This window comes from Sciurus carolinensis, chromosome 4 (assembly GCF_902686445.1).
Source record: "Sciurus carolinensis chromosome 4, mSciCar1.2, whole genome shotgun sequence".
NCBI classification, from domain to species: Eukaryota; Metazoa; Chordata; class Mammalia; order Rodentia; family Sciuridae; genus Sciurus; species Sciurus carolinensis.
Window position 1 is genome coordinate 140,612,092 of NC_062216.1, and position 17,839 is coordinate 140,629,930.

At 35.4% G+C, this 17,839-nt stretch overlaps 1 protein-coding gene across 2 annotated transcripts in view; it reads left to right on the forward strand.

The window, feature by feature from the left end:
- Positions 1–17,073, forward strand: part of Tmtc2 (transmembrane O-mannosyltransferase targeting cadherins 2) — a 379,905-nt gene extending 362,832 nt beyond the window's left edge. For both annotated transcript variants that reach the window (XM_047549588.1, XM_047549589.1), the window contains exon 12: positions 14,437–17,073. In XM_047549588.1, the coding sequence (XP_047405544.1) occupies positions 14,437–14,616 (180 nt within the window). In that variant the 3' untranslated portion in view covers positions 14,617–17,073. The remainder of the gene's footprint in view (positions 1–14,436) is intronic.
- The last annotated feature ends 766 nt before the right edge of the window (positions 17,074–17,839 follow it).

Here is a 17,839-nt window from a genome sequence, read left to right on the forward strand (position 1 = left end):
GTAAATAGTTTGGGCAAAGTGAGAATAATTCCAGAAGGAGATATTAAGATGCAAGATAAAATGGTAAGCAGATAAAATAGTAAACATATATCTAAGTGATTATTGCATAATCTAATGTCAGGGATGACACATTTGGGTGCTGATGTTTGAGCAGAGGACATAGGAAATCTTCCAGAAATACAGTGTTCATGCGCTCTCATACATGCCTCATAACTAAAGATGTATGGCCCAAGTGAACTTTTTCTCTTAATATGGGAGATTTCCTTTGAACTCATGCCAATAAGGAAGCCCTGTGGAAGTGTGATCTTACAAACTGAATATTTGTAAAAATCATATTTGTAATAATCACATATAATATCCAAATAATGAAATATTAGCATTTGTGAAATAAAGTATGAATAATAGCAAAAATATATGCCTCTGAACATATCATGTAACTTTAAAACTAATCTTTGTCACAAACTGTCATTTATCTGTGTTTTACCTGGTCCTGTCCTTATGTCTAAGAGGTGATCACTATTTGAATCGCCACACTCAATACTGATGTTTTAGTTTTTGAATGAAAGGTGATACCACTAATTTTTAAAGTAAACATATGGTTACATATGGTTATTTTACTTTATTTGATTTATAAATTTATTGTTCATTTATTAAATGATATTGCGGGGACACTAAGTAAAAGGTATCAATATCACTTTTAGCTAGCCACTGAAGTACAAGGAAAATTAACACAAAACATGTACTACAAGTCTACAAAAGCAATCCAATAATAACATTCAGAAATGCATTCATTGGTTTTCAGAAACAACTTAGGACCTGCTGTTGGTGCCATGTTTGCTTTCTCGGTGAAGTTTCCCAAGGCACAGAAACAGCTACTTCACTGCTTAAAGTTAGGTATTAACAAATGGAGATTACCTTCACGAAGTTAACTTTACAAAAAAAGTCAAACAGAAAAAAAATTTTTTAGCATCTATTAATGAAATTATTGTGTTATTTTCTTCCTTGGTGCCATCAGATCTGATCTCACTGATCTTCTTTATCTCAACTCTGTCCTCTTCAAGGTCATACTCAGCTGACGACCTTATTTACTCTATCACTGGAAATTTAGAAGTAATAAGAACTTCCAAGGGCTTCTGTCACCACTTCTAACCATCTGTTAGCACCTGGTCCTTTCAGTGCTCTATTTCCTCCTGTCATTATGGATAAACCCTTCATGCTTCTAACTCAAACCAAACTGCTCATTCTGATGCCTCCGTTCTTGACTGGTAAAGGACATCACTCCAGCCCATACTCCCCTCTCCTGTCTCTCTCACTTTCTCCATCTTTCTGTCTGTCTCTCAGTGTTGATTAAGCATGATAATATTTCTCCCAAAATTGAAAAGCAAACCTCTTAATCCCATTTCTGCCTCCAGCCGTCACTCTCTTTCTCCCCCAAATAGTAAAACTTGCCATTTTCATTTGAACCCACCCCGAACATGCTTTTTCCCCCCAATATGTCACCAAACCTGCTTTTGTCAAACGTACTAGAACAATGCTCAGTGATCCTGAATCCATTTGTTCTTGGTTCTAATTTTCCGTGTCCTGTCAGCAGTATTTGACACAGATGATTACTCATCCCTCCAGGTTTCAAGGATACCTGCTCTGATACCTCCTAACTCTATTCCCTTTTATTCTTTACCCCCTTGGCTGGTCTTTCCCATTCATCCATGTAATTCTCATTTGTCATGATGTATTTTTGAGTATTTCCTTTTTTTGGATTAGTGGTGAACCAGACACGATCCACAGACAACTTTGCTGACTTCTCCTCTTCCATATTTCTTAAACACTACCTTTTATTTTTCTTTTTATCTTCTTTGCATATATCATAATAGAAAAAGTCCTATGTTTTACTTAATTTTTACTGTTTATTATTTAGTAGAATATAAGCTCCAGGAGACCTGAGATTTTGATTATTTTGTGTACTGTTGGATTCCCCAGTGTTGTAGAAGATGCTAAATAGTTAGATGTTGATTGAATAAATGACTAAAAAGTTACGTTTAAAAAGATAAAAAAGTGAACCTATAACAGATGAGATGAACCCATATAACTTAAAAAATTGCAATTAGAGAACTACAGGCAAAATATCATTTTAACTATTTGCATCCTAGAGAAAAATACTCAGTGACTTTCTAATTAAGCTTTTCATTTTATCTCATTGTTATAAATTGCATTTCATCCTCCCTAAATGCTAACTATGCAGTAAGAGACACTTTAATGCACATGGTTCCTGTTCTCCCACAAACAGGTTTTAGAGTTGAGCTGACCTACACACAAAGCAGCCTGCATCCCTGTTCCTTTGCTGGAGGCTATTGCTGTAAGAGATCATGCTCACTTAGCATCCAGGACTTAATTTACTATGAATATTACCTTTATAATTTCCATTTAATTATTACTTCTCCTGGATGAACCAAGGAGTGAGCAAAGTTCTTAAACTTATATCTTTGACTGAATTAAATAAAAGTGTCAAATTATAGGCATTAGAGCGTAGCTTAATTTCTATGAGCCATTTCAAGATATTGAAATTGGATTTAATTATTATATGCAATGGGCATTATACATTTATGAGACAAATGGCCTACAATTTAATTAGATAGTTAGTGAAGTATTCATAAGGTACTTTGTTTTCAGGATGATTTGTAAGAGCAGGAAAGGATCATGACTCTGGTTTCCTACATAAAAGAAATGAAATGATGTGCCTTCTTGCAATTCTGGAGAAGTGTTTTTTATTTTGCTTGTTCACATACGAATCATCGGTAGAGGTGATATGAGGCCAAGTTTTACTTGTCGTCAAATATCAGATCACTGTTTCAAGGTTTTTATATTCTTAATACAAAATTATACTCTTTGAATAGGTAAACATATATTCCATTTTGATTCTGTAAACATATTTTATATATACCATATAATTATTATGGTTCTCTAACAGTATTGAACATGGGTCTAAAAGAAATCAGAGTTGGCATAATGATAGTAATTCATTGAGTCTGAAATTATTTACTTGGGTCTGCCTTCTTTTTCAAATCTCATTTTTTATTATTTGAGAATTTGGGTCTCATCAATGTATTTGAGACTTGGACTCTGGGCATGTGTATGATTGTATTATTGATTGCTAGTTATTTGCTTGCTTGTTTCCTTTTTTATATTAGCATGCTAGACCAGGGTAGAGAGGCAAAAAGATAAGGGTATAAAGTTTTCAAAAATAGGGAAGTGATGAGACATTGGTATGTATATTAGGCAAAAGCCTAATATACAGAATTTGCATTAATTCTGTATTAGGTAACAACTTGAGGCTATTATTCAGAAAAATGCCATCAAACCTGTCTTTAAAATCTTCTTAATAGAATAAAAATGTGCTGACCATACACACTTGAACTTAGGAGGTGCTTGATGTTGTCCAGTTGTGATAATTTCAGATGCAAACTCTTCAGAAAAAAAGGCAAAGTATGCAAGAATATAGAGATCTTAAGGGCAAAATGTGAGCTTATACTGTGTGAGTGGCAGATATTTTGCCCTGAGTCCTCCCTTGATTGCCATGAGTGTAGACACACAAGCCACATTTATTTATTTTTACAGTTTCAGCAGGTGGGACACTGGCAAGTGTAATGGCTTGGAATAGAGCATGGCTTCACCTTGATCAGTGTGTCCTGATGGAATATTTTCTGAAATGATGTGTGAAGATCTTGCATCATTATTTTTCCAAGCATGTACCAACATTGGCCCTATAAAAGTGCAAATAGAATGCCAGGCATCAGCCAGTGTGTTTGCATTTTATTTTTAGTCCCTGGAAAGATTTATAGTTTCTGGAGGATTTGCTTTGCTCCTGCCCATTAGGTTTCATCTGATCATCCTTATTCAGAGAACCTGAAACACTTCCCACTTGCCATGTGCATGAAGGTTGTGCTCAGTGAAATGTGTTTCTTCGTATTTGCTCTGTGAGTGGACAGTTGCTGCCTTCTGATGTCACACTGAAGAGCGATTACTCTGAATGAAACTGTCATGTCTGTGTTAATCCTGCTTGCTCACACCACAGTACGCATCTGTTTTGTGACAGATTAAACAATTGTCTTGCCCATCTGCTGATGGAACGTTTGTATCCTCCAAACACACAGGTTGAGGCCCTAACCCTAACATGATGGTGTGAGGAGGTGGGCTTTGGGAATAATTAGGGTTATGTTAGACCATGAGGGGACCCTTGTGATGGAAGTAAAGCCATCCTTAGAGGAGGTACAGGGAATCCCTATGTGCACACACCAAGGAAACTCACATGAGGACAAAACCAAACAGCAGATCCTCACAAGAACCAGACTAACCTACCCTGATCTCAGGCTTACAAATTCCAAGGACTGGGAGAGATCAATGTTGGTTGTTTAAGAAACACAGTATATGATGCTCTATTATAGCAGCTATCCCAACTGAGAAACCTGCTTTAGAATGTGTGTTCTTAATTTTCTGTAAATATTACCTCTGTAATTACTACTTAATTCTTACATCTCCTGAAATTCTAAATTTCACTTTAATCTATTATTCAAGGTCTCTGACATGCTTATTCCTGTATTTTTAAAAAGTGAATATTTTTCTCTAAGTCCTATTCAGGAATAAATCTGTTATTTCCCCAATCTAGAAACCAGTATCTCTCAGTTGACCTTCATCAAAAGAAATCAGTTTATTGCAAATATAGAAGTCAATTAGAGAAGTGACTTGTGTACATTCAATATTCTCCCAGATGATTGTTGTGCCATCTGTTTAGTCTGTACTCCAGCATGCCTTTGATTGTGTTACTATATGTCTGTACCACCTGATATGTACACATACACACACACACACACACACACACACACACACACACACATAACCTTCCTGATACACCTATATATGTAGAAATAATCAATTTGCATAGCAAAAAAGGCCAGAAAATGAGTTTCTGCTTCTATCTTCCATGACAATGCGTTCTTACATATTATAAATGTAAATATCAATTTCTGACCTATCTGAAATATTGACTTAATAACAACATAATTATTCCAGTAATTTGTTTCAACTCCTTGGAATGATCAGTCATTTTATGACATCTATTCAAACTTGTGCCTCACACATACACACTTGAATGGTCAGTCCAGCTGGAAATCCTACTCTAATATGATTATGATTGAGGAAGTAATCACATGTTCCTCCTTTCTCCTCATGCTAAAAAGTAATGGATAAAGTGTAGAGTGAATTATGTTGTTCAAATCACTTTTGGAATAAAAACAGGCAAAGAATTTGGTTCAAAGAAAAGGACAAGAAGATTCTGTGGAATTTTAGTAGCAGCTGTCTAGATTGGTGTTTTGGACATATAGATGATGCTTGTCTATTGTACATATTCCTTTTTAAGTTTCTTAGATTCTATTTTCATTCTTATTCAAATCTGCATGCAGTTTAAATCATCAGCTATTTTTTCATTCATGGAGAAATTTTATTTTGTAGTTTTACTTCAAATGATGAACTTGATGCTTATTACAAATCAAAATAAACAGTGTACTGATTGCATTTTAACTAAAGTTATGAGTGCAACTTAGGTAGCCTTGGATCTAGGTGTTCCATTTGGATCCTGCAAAAGATATTCCTGTAAAATTAAGGACACCAGACATCCCAGCTTTGAAATAGGATGATCTTCAGTGAAAAGAAATTTCAGAGGTCATAGTCTTAATTTAGTAGATGCACTTTAGAGTCTGTTAGAAATAACCACCACCTTTGAAATTATTGTTACCATCAGTACTTACTATCCCCAAAACCACAGCTATTGACATTTTGATGGCCATAGAAATGAATAGTGCTTCACATGGTGGCAATCACGCCCATCGTAAAAGTTAAATGAACATTCTAGTAACACCCTCTGGGATGGGGCAGATGTAGGAGGGAAGGATTGAGTGCACCAGATGAAATGTGTCACTGACAAATTGAAGCTACTCCCTTTACACAGTGTTGTGTCTTCCTTGTCACCTGTATCTGTTTTATTTATTCAAAACTACTTTGAAAACACAAATACTGTGTTGGAACTGAGAATCAAAATGCATCATTTCTATTATCTGTCAGAATTTGCCATGCCATTGCTAGATTTCCCGTGTTGTTTTCCTTTGCTCTAACTACAATTTGGTAAATCTTTTTGCAAAGATGCTCTGTTCAAAATATGACTGTAATCAAAATATGACTGCAAAACTATCATCTCTGAATTGAGACTCTTGCATTGCTGGTGTTTTGTCATAGTTCTTTGTGAAGATCCTTTGGTTGATCACGTTAATAGTTCATTTTAATAGGGATTTTTTTTCTCCCAGTTCAGTCTGGTTCCAGGAGGGTTAACAATGTGGATATCATTTTTGACAACTTAATCTCCGAATTAATTGAAATTCAGACTCCTGTATATTAGGACTACTGTCCACACTTGGCTCTGCTCTCAGCAGCCTGTTGAAAATGCTTTTTAAATGTAAAAAATTGATTTTGATGCCACCCACCAATTTCAAAAAGTTTCATGTACCATTTTCATTCTGGAAGTGTAAAAAACTTTTGAAGCAGCCTCATAATACACCTTGTGCTATAGCCTTAAAACCACAAGAAAATAATCTTCCCTGCCCCCCCCCCCACAGCTCAATCTTAATAGTTTCCCTGTAAACACACCTGATCCTTCTTTGCAGTGGATGAATTTGTCTCCATGCACTGGACTGTAAACTCCTTGGAGACAATGAATCCTTCATGTTTGCAGACCTCTGTAGTGCTCACATCAGTGCATGGATAAAAGTTTTATCTACCTCTTCAAATTGACGGGGCATAATTGAGATAATAAAAGTACATCGCTTTTGGTAAATATCAGGGTGCGTGACAAGTTAGCCAAAGCCACATACAGAGTAAAAATAAAAATGTATCTTTCTTATTCATTTCTTTATCTAGTGACTGGCAGAGATCTTGAAATATTTGTTAAATTGCATTGAGATTGGTATAGAATTTCTACTCAGGTCCGTTCTTTCTGCTAAACCATAAAAATTGTCTCCTTTCAACAAGTTTTCATTGAGAGCTTCTTTCATATGCCAATGCCTGGCACTAGCAATATAAAAACAATTAAAATAAATTCAATAAATGTCTTACCCTCCAGCAAAGAAGACAGAGAGTTATAACAAGTAGTTATAATTCATTGTAGTAAATGTTGCAATTAATGTATGCAGCCAGTACCATGGGAACATAGACAAGTAAACTATGAATAGAGATTGTTAAACTTTTTTTTCTTTTTTTATGATCAGAGTTTGTCAAAGATAGAATGGAGGAAGGACTTATCAGAGGAGGAGTCTGTGTTAAGGAACGAACACTCAAAAGAGCACATAGCAAAAACCAAAGTTTCAGATGTCTCAGGGAGAACGTACATGGAGGGGTTATTTTAGATGCCAGGTTGTAAAGTGCCTCTTAGTTCTGGGCCAAAGATTCTGAACTTTTTACAGGCACAGGTTGAAATCTCTGGAACATCATTTGTGTATAAGAAAAGTCAACATTTAAATGGGAGACACATTGGTGTAAGGAAGAAACTAAAGTGGGGAGACTCATTGGGGCTGATAGAGTTTCAGAATGGGTTGGGATGCTCAACTTACATGATACCAGTAGAAATGGGGAATGGTGAGAAGGTGAAATATTAAGCATATTGTTCATTTTCAATTATTTTCTCTGGTTGTCCCTGAAAAGAGAACTAAGAAGGAAGTCAGAGAGCAGCCAAGCTGGAGAAAGACAGAAGGGCTAGAAAGAAAAGTCTGTTCTTTATGCTGGCTTGCTGGGAGCTATCCTTGTTCTCCCAGAAACAGCAGTCCTGGATTTTACATAGTCACTGTGTGGCATTCATGGGAATCCCTGTAGCGGCCCAGATTTCTGACCTTACCCTCTCTTACCACTGAAAATGAACTTGTATCAAGGATTTTTCTTTTTTTTTTGTAACCTATTTTTCTTCTTAGAAGTGGTTGCTTGGTTCTCAGTCTTGGGAAATACCAGCAGGCAGTCCTTCTTAGGCTCTGTCTTGAGGAGGCTGTCTTTCAAATATCACCATGTGGGTAAAAACCCTTACCAAACTTATTCTGTCCAAATGTTAAAAAGCAGATGGGTCACTGAGGAGAAAATATGTAAAGCAATAAATTTATGATAGTGGTATTAACTTCTCCAGTAATCAAGGAAAATAAATTAAGCACAGAACCACATACTTTGTCAAAACTTTCAACTCAGCGAAACTAAAAGAGTTAGTGTTATTAACCTACTCTGTCCCATTACCCCAGATATGGAACACCTGTGAAAACTTAAATTGAGCAACAGATATGCCATTTATAGTAACTCTGAAATAATATGTTTTTTTGTAATATAGAATTGAAAACTTGGGACTTATTAGGTTAAGCATATGGAAAAAAGGTACCCCATGTAATTTGTCCACTCTGAAAGGTTATTTGGTAAGATTTAGCAATATCAAGGATGCCCTGTGATCCAGCAGATTCCTTCCCAGCAGCTTTGCCATATCTATGTGTAGAGATATGCACAAGAATGTTGTTGGCAGTACCCTCTTAGAGTCTGTAAAGAGGCAGTCCTTCATTGAAATTCATGCAAAAGAACTAAGCCTTACATCTGTCAGGATGACTATATCTGAACAACAAAGCGATGAGCAAAAAGTTTGAGTTTCAACTGCATGCTTGGTAGAATGGATGGTGACAAATTTATAAAATTAAAACTTACAAAATAGTATTTGCATTTATTATAGGTATACAAGAAATAAACATGTAAAACATGCACTGGAATGATGAATACCTGCTTGAGGATAGTGGTCTTCTTTGGGAGGTATTTGGGCCTTCATTTGTTTTTTTGAGGTTTCTTTTGGTGAGTTACAGTCTCTGAAATTTTCAAATGCCTAAAATGTAAACTGAAATAAAACCCTGTACATGATTTTATTTTTTTCTTTTACTTTATCACTTACCATTCTGTTTAGCTACATATTCATTGTTTTCTGACAAAGTAATTTTATTTATATTAGCAAAGAAAAGATGATTAGATCTTAAACCAAGGTAGAAGCAAGGGGAAAGGTATAATTAGAAAAAGAAAGATTAAAGAGATATTTTGAGGTGAAGTTATTACCAGGACTTAACAATTGGATGTAAGTATATATTAGTTGGTGGGAGGGATAGACAAAGAATCAAGGATCATTTATTCAGAATTCTAGGTGTATTAGGCCATTAAGCACACCAATGGAACAAGAGAAGTGATATTGGAACTAAGGAGAGTAAAATATCTGTTATTGCCTCTGCTTTTTCCATAAGCCTAACTGGTTGTCTTATCTGCTGCGTACAATGCCCAAATATATATATGAGATCCTTTACATTTATGCATAAATGCTCTTTTCCATTAACTTGTTTCTTAAAATGTTTATACCATTAATTTTTAAATATGGTACCGTCACTGCTTCAGTAAATTCAATTGGGTGGCAATTTCAGTGGAATACAGTTGGATGGCAGCTGGCAGCCTTCATTAAGTTATCTAGTAACTATTTTAAAAATTCGTGAGAACCCAGTAAATACTTCAGTGTGTGCAAACTCATCTGTTTGAAAATTATAGTCTGAAGGAAAATTGAAGGTGGTTATCTTGAAAACATCCCCCAAATGTGTAGAATACTAATTGAGTTATGACTAGGTGAGGCTGGTTTCAGTCATTCTTTCTTAGAAGTTGTTTAGCTCATACAAGAATAGATCTACAACTCCACAGATCATTTCAGTAACATGATTAGATCCTTTGAAAAAGATAAATTGGAAAAAAATATACTTAAAATTAGTAATATTGATCAGTTATCTCTATTTTCATCTTTTCCATAGTTTCTCTTGCCTGTCGATCATCCTTCCTAAAAGGGAAGTAGCCATAAGGGACTAATGGGGTACAGAGATCCCAACTATTACCTGTTTATAACATCTCAACCAGTCTTCCTTCTTTTCTCTGGGACCCTCCCAAGTCTTCTTTTCACAGTTCTACATTTTAGTCCCATTTCCAATAGAAACAAAAAATCCTACCATTAACTCCCCATATGGTACTACGAGTCTTCTTCCATGGCTTTCTTTGAAAGCCTACATGATAGGCTAAGGCCAGAAAAAAAGTGATGTTGTGTTCCAGCCCTGGGTATTCAGCATACCCTGTGAGCTCAGTTGGGTTCATTGGAGTCTCAAGAGCCTTAGATCAAAATCAGACTTCCACAATCTTGCCTTTACTGTACCTTACCCCGATATAGATATGTTGTTTTAATTTTGCTTATTTTCTTCAACATTGAAGAAATAAGCCAAAGACCACAGTAAAATAGCAATTCAGTCAGAATCCCCTAGTTACTTGGAGAAGATGTCATTTGCAGCTTCAGTATGGCTGCCATTCATCCCATTTGATTTGAAGCATCTGTTGTCTTCAAGGAATCAAGAAAGGTTTGGTTCCCCTTTCTCGTCTGTGAAGTGGGTGGTAGTGTCATTTGTTGTAGAGAGCCAGGAGTTCAATGTTACTGGGCTGCAAGCTGCTGCCTGCCTTGGTTAACAGGCTGAGAATTTCATCGGCTGTCTTCAATAAAAGACAATGTGTGTAAGGCAAGAAATCAGCAGTTGTGGTTGGGTTTCTCTTCCCCAGCCCATGACTCACAGCTGGCAGAGAACAATGACACCAATCAGCTGGCCACCTGAAATTCTTACCTTCAGTTTCATAGTGAGGTTGCCTGACTATTTAGAAACCCCTGGCATGGTCTTATCTCCATTCCCTCTTCTTCTAGTAACATTTAATCCTTTATAGCTTCATTAATAAAATTTCATTTGAACATTTACTGACTTGAATAATTGCATAACCAAGAGAAAAATTCTACTTTATGAGGGGATAGATATTAAATCTAACATACTTTGTTCTATATGCTATAACCTCATACAGAAAATTTTATCACAAAAGTCATAAAATGATAGCATCATTGATCTAGAAGTGACCCATACAGCAGTACTTCTTAAATTTTAATGAGGATACAAAGCACCTGGGGATCTTGTTAAAATTCACATTCTGTTTCAATAAGTGGAGCCTGAGGCTCTGCATTTCTGTTCAGAAAAAAAAAAAAGGACTCAAGCAATGCCTTTGATACTTTCTAGACTCCAGTTTGCTATCCTAAAAGGCCAGAAGGTGTTTGGATCAGTGGGCATCCACTAGCCACCTTGGCCACCTCTGGAGGGGAGACATGACAAGCTTAAAAAACAAAGACCCTGTCTTTGAAGAGATAAAACATTACCCAATTTATTCTGAAAATTCTAAACACTGAGATCACTTATGTTGAAATAACTGTTGACACTTAAGGCAATGATATCCCTGTCACATTTTAGTAGAATTGTAAATTTTATCAATTTTCATTCACTCATATAAGAAGGCATAATGATGTATAAGCATTCTATTAAAAGAGAAAATAAAATATAAAAATAGTTCATACTGAAATGTACAACTGCTTGAAGATATGGAATAATCTTAAATGTGGACATTTTTGGTTTACATGTATCTTTACTCTTCAGGGAAATCAGTGAGTATATGTAAGCGTTGATGAAATTTGTTATCTCACATTAACCTCATAATACCAGTTTGTGATTATTTTTGTTTAACGAGTAACGTGCTAAGGTAGATAATGCAAAATTAAAGTTATTACAGAAACGTCACTCTAATTAGCATTCAGAATTCATTTAATCAGAACAGGTTTAACTTCCTTATTGTGTTTTCTTAGATTACTATTCAAATACTAAAACTGTATTCCTTATTTGATATCAAGAAGGTAACTCACACGGACAGAAGAACCTCAGGCTGTAATTTAGAAATAGCAGTCAAGTTTGTTGATGTGGCTGGGTTGATGGTATTTCACCATTTATTTTAACTTCCATCTCTTAGTGGCTTAATCTAGGGAAGTCCAGGAAGCCAGGAAGGGTAGAGCCAGTTTAAGAATCACCAGCATCTAGATTCGGTGTTGATCAGGCACATTAGCAGGAATGTCTGTGTTCTCATGATCTCTACAGCAACCCCATGAAGCATGACGGTTGTCATCCCTTTTGTAGAAGAAACTGAGGTCTCAATCCCTCACCTAGGTTGTTCAGGTGCACACTTACACTTCCCTGTGGTGGAGCTGGGATTGAACCTAGGACATCCAACTCCATAGCCTCCATTGCACTGCATTTACAGGTACAGACACTGTAAGTACAGACTCGTTGGTTACAGAGCGACTCAAGAAATCCTGATTGTCCCACAGAGCCATCTGTTTTTCCTCAGCCCCATCACTGGGCCTCTTCTATTTCTGGTTAGTGAGGAATGGTCTCCAGCAGTGATTCTCCCTTCCTGTTTCCTCTCTTCCCACTCAGGATAGCAGGAAGTCTGAACATTTTATCTATTTAGCATCTCTCGTAATTCAGTCTGTGGATACACTTCACCATCAGTTTAGTAGCAGTTTATTGATAGTCGTGCCAAGGACTGTGAGGGGACATCATTCAGAAATGTCTAGGCATCAAGGAACTCAAGAAAAGAATGGTGGTGTGTTAACAGTTCTCTTAGGAAGATGGAGTAGGTGGTGTTATTTTCAGTTTCCAATGTGGAGCTTTTCACTGCACATGTAATTTAGAGCTATGTTTATTTGGACTGGTGTTTAAAATTAGAAACTGACCATCTGTATTTTTCTTGATAAGTATGGAGTCATCCTGACCAAAAGGTTTTCGAAGGTCAAGAACAGCTTATATGTGCAACATGGTTTTTGGAAAGGAAAAAAAGACTATATAAAAGTCTGAAAAAAATCCTCAGTGGTTGAGAAGAGAATTTTGATATGCATGCAGACACATATAGCCATTGAAATCAAAATTATAAAGGTTGTACAATAACATAAAAAGTACAAAGCAACATATGCAAAACCTCAAGTAAAATAAGCCTAGGAAAGTAACCTTGACATTTGTAGAGTGTCTGCTTTGTACCTGCATTCTGCTATATGGATTTATTATTTTTTTCCTATCTTTCTAACAGCATGCAAAAAAATTGATGTTATTTCAGTATTTTACATCTGAATGAATTAGGGTACAGATTTATTAGGGGACTTCACCAAGGTCACAGTGGTTGAGCTATAATTCAAAATCCAGATCTTTTAAAATCCAATTCATGTTTTTCCCCAGTTAGTTTTTTCCAAGCTTTTCCACTCTCTCTGCATCATTGTTTTGGTTCAGAACTGTTTTTACAGTAGAGTGGAGTGGTAGAAATTCAGCCAAAAAATGCGTGCATTGTGAGAAGACTATATTGTAAAAATGATTGGGAATTATTTTAGGCTTTTTACAGAGTTGAAGGACAATTAATAGTTGACACTATCTGTAAAATGAAAGCATAATCATAACATGAAACATCTTATTTTATCTGATAGTTGAAATATGCATTGATGTCATTGCCAAAATGTTAGCTCTTCCTGTTACCCAGAATGTTTTAGAGACAAGAACAGCCTTTATTTTTAGATAACAAGCAAAATGTTTTTCCTTTGGGTAGTACTTTCATTGTTAACTGATGTCTCAGAATTTGAGGATGGAAACCTTTATATCAAACTAGTGCTACATACTCATCCTTTCAAAATATGTTTTAGAAGCTTTTTAAAACTTTTCACATGATAGTTTTATATTGCAATTATCATACATTACTGAAAAGTCTATGAAAATTGTTTGACTACTTTTTTAACAAGTAATATGAAACCTTCCTTCTAAATGTTATATTTTTTACATTTTGAAATTGTGTTCTTTGCCATATTTATAGTAAACATTCATCACTAGAAATTTACTAGCTTTAAAAATAAGGACTTTTCCTTGGTAAAATACTTAGGTTCGGTTTGGAAAGAACTTTAGTGGTTGCATTTGAATTGTTTCAGGGTTTTACTCTGAAAACAGCAATAAAATTTTATAGTTTAAATTTTTGCATAAAAAGCCTGGAATATTGCTAAAAAAGAGACAGAAGTGGCTAAAGATTTTTCACTTAATTTTTTATTATGTATGAATTTAAAAGAAGTTTAATTCTTTCTATTTGAAGTTATATCATTATAACCTTTGTTTTCAAAAAATATATTCTGACTAGATCAGTAGACCTTTGTTACCTATGCTTTTTCATTAAAGAAAAAATACTATTTCCTAGGTGCCTATCCTCCTTACAAAGCATAAAGTACAAGGCAACTGTTTGAAAACTTTTTGTTTCTTCCAGTTATCCTTGTCAGTTTGTAAAAATGGCTAAATTTGCTTCCATCAAATGCCTCTAAGAAATGAGGGAATCATTTGCATAGATGGATGAAGATTTTTGTCTTCCATGAAGGACAACTTGAAATGGACACGTAATCCTTTTATGCCCTTTTTCTTGTTACAGTATCCGGCTGCTCTGATGAACTTGGGAGCTATTCTGCACCTTAATGGCAGACTCCAGAAGGCTGAGGCCAACTACTTACGGGCTCTACAGCTCAAGCCGGATGATGTCATCACACAGTCCAATCTCCGAAAATTGTGGAACATAATGGAAAAACAAGGTTTAAAGACTTCCAAGACCTGACACAGGAGGACAGAAGCTCATCCTCTTCCATTTAAAAAATCTGGCTCCCTTAACAGACCAAACTTCTCAGAAGTGTTATGCGAAGATCTCACTTTGCACTTCAAGACTGGGGTAGAGGTCATTGAGGTCACGCCACTTCTGGGAGAATTCACTTTGCTATTGGCGCAGCCTTTAACACCAAAAAGGGGAACATTGGAAGCCTCCTTGAGAATGTAATTGTTGCCCCTAGACTATAAACCAGAGCACTTAACACAGGATCTTTTGGCATTCTTAAAGGGGAGGGGGGGTAACTCAGTTATAGATTTTGTTCATTTTCAAAAGCTAATCTTGAAATTTTATTGTTCCTTAAACACTGTGAGAGGAAGTCAGAGTGTCCATTCAGCCACAGTATACTATTGAGGTTTTTAGTAGGGATTGATTAACAAGGTGTGAATCACAGTGAGCCTCCGGTTGTCCTAACGCTGCTGTCTTCCATTTTTGGGACAGCCTGCTTCTCAGTTTCTGAAGCTTAGAAAACTTTTTGTTCGGTTTAATATTGTGTCAGGACCTATCAGAATCTGCAGTTGTTTCTCAGCTAGTGCACAAGATGATTTGGATGTTGATTCTTTTGAACATCATTTGCTTTTCATGTTCTGAAAGGATACGGAGAATAGAGGTAGTCTTTTGAGAGGGCTAGAGAAGTCTTATATGTGTCAGGCAGGCATTTTTGTTTCAATGTTGTCAATATTTTCTCCAAAACTGCCCAGTAGAATTCATTGTATTAATTTCCTTTTATATATCTTTTTTAAATGGCTGTTCTTGGATAACGTACATGGTTGCATAAGGATAAGAGAAAGGGAAGCTTCTAAGTGTTCTAGTTCCAATAACTAATAGATAGCAGTTAGACAAAGGGGAAGGTATGTGTGCTTCCCAGATGTTGTTGATTTAAAAAATCAAGTCTGCACAAAGGAGTGTATGATGGTTATTTGCCAATAATTTTGTATTTTGCAAAGAATTGTACAAAATGGTAACCAATTTCTAATAGATACCTAAACAGCAGTGCAGATCAGTTTTCAAGGGATTATTTTTATCTTATTTGTTCTTCCTGAACAGTGTCAAAAATGACTTATTTTAAACTGCAATAGAATATAGCATTAACCTGTGTATGGATAGGTCTTCTGCCAAGTGATTTTCTCAGATGAAAACTATTTTTCACTAGCAAATTGGGTATTTTATTTCATTACCTCTTATTAACCACTTCAATGATCATTTCACAAGTAAAAGACTATAAATGAAGCAGAGAAAAACATTTATTGAACAGTTTTTGGCTTGCAATCAAACTTTGCTACTAAAAATTAATTTCATAAAACACCAGTCTATTATCAACTTCTTTATAGAGAAATTAGCTATACTATGCCCTACATATTTATTTATTTATTATTATACCATAGAAGAATAACAAAAACAAAAAACTTGATTCATTAAGCTGGTTCTTTGCAACTGAAAATTAGTTTTTTCTCCTTCCCTTTCACATTCCCTGTATATATAAGATCACGTTTCCATTAAGGGGAAGATAGACATGCAAATACATCATATTATGTTTCTCCATATTTTATGTGTTTTGTCATATATCTGAATACAGTGGGATAAAGAATTTAAAGTAGTGTTGCTATGGCACTAGTGTTTTTGTGAGAAAGGCAAATGTAGAGAGAGAGATTTTTTAATGGCATTAATAAGAAGGCCCTCCTGTAATGTGTGTATTATTTTGTAAACATTTCATTGAAGGGCCAACGTTAAGTTATAACTAAATCACTGTGTTTCCAGAATGATATTTAACATTTAACAACCACAAACCCATGATCAAACTGAAGTAGTGGGTTGAAGTTATGTTTCATCTTATAGTGCATTGGCAATTGCAAAAAAGAAAATTTAATATAAGGCTATAAAGATAAATTCAATGTCTAACATTTTTATTTATTTAAATAGTTATTGACTTATGACAACTTCCTAGTCTTAACATTTTATGTTTCTTTATTATTATTGGTTTTTTTCCTTTCCAATACTTGTTTCTTAATAGGTTCACTGAATGCACAGTAGAGGCACTTCATGTGACTCAGTTCCCAAGTAGCATTAATAATTGGGCCTGTGTCATAAAATGCATGGATTTTTAATAACTACATGTCCCTGACACTTTTCACTACAGGGCTGGACTTAGTAACTGACCAACTCGGGTTGGGGGGTGGGCTGGGGGGGGTGTCAGAACATGATCAAAAAATGTCTCCGCTCAGGGATTTATGGTGGATTATTGCAGACAGTGCTAAAAATATAGAGCACAAGACAAGTTTACTAAATTAAAATTTTATTTTTTGAGAAACTGTTATTTGTATAAATTATCAAGATTTGTAGGCTTTCCTTTTGTAGAAATAATTGTTTTATGTGCCAGAGAATTTCAATTTTGTTTTCAACAATAAAGCATTGATAACAAATACATTGTGTAAGCCTTTTTAAAAAATTTTGTACAGTAATGGTACTTAAACTCTGAGATTTTTCATGGAACTAGGAGAAAAGCTAAACAGAATTTGAGCATCAGAGATACATTATTTGAATGTATAATTGATAATGATAATTAATTTCTAGTAATTATAATATTAAAGGTTGCCAGTATCATCAATTTTACCTGTTAGCATGTTACAGTAGCAAAGTTTTATCTTCTTTGGTTGTTCAACTATTGGAAAAAGGTTCTTGGAAATATTCCAAGTATAGCATAATTGCCAATTATTGCCTCAATCAATTGTTGGTTGAAATTGGCCATATTTAGAAGACCCTATTTCTCTAGTCTGTTTTTGGATGAAAGCAGAATCCTGTTCTGCTAATAAATGTCAGTAAAGTACAATAATGAAGAAACCTGGGGTCCCAGAGAAGGTAAAAACTGACAGGGAGTTCCAGTCTGGTTAAATTGTTGTTCTATAACACTGTGGTTATATACTGCCTATTTAGTTGTGCATAGGATAAATTACCTTTGAGCACTTTACTGTATGCTGAATATCCTATAGGCATGTGAGGTTATGTTCCAGTTTTACAGGTAAGGAAAACAAAACTCAGCAGTACGGAACAACTTGCCCACTGTCACCAAGCTTGGAAGCAGCAATCCTGTCCCTGAGTCATCCAATGCTCACGTGTCCGCTGTCATCTGGGCTCTCAGGTACCAGAACTCCGAAGCCTGGAAATCAAGTTTCAACTCTCT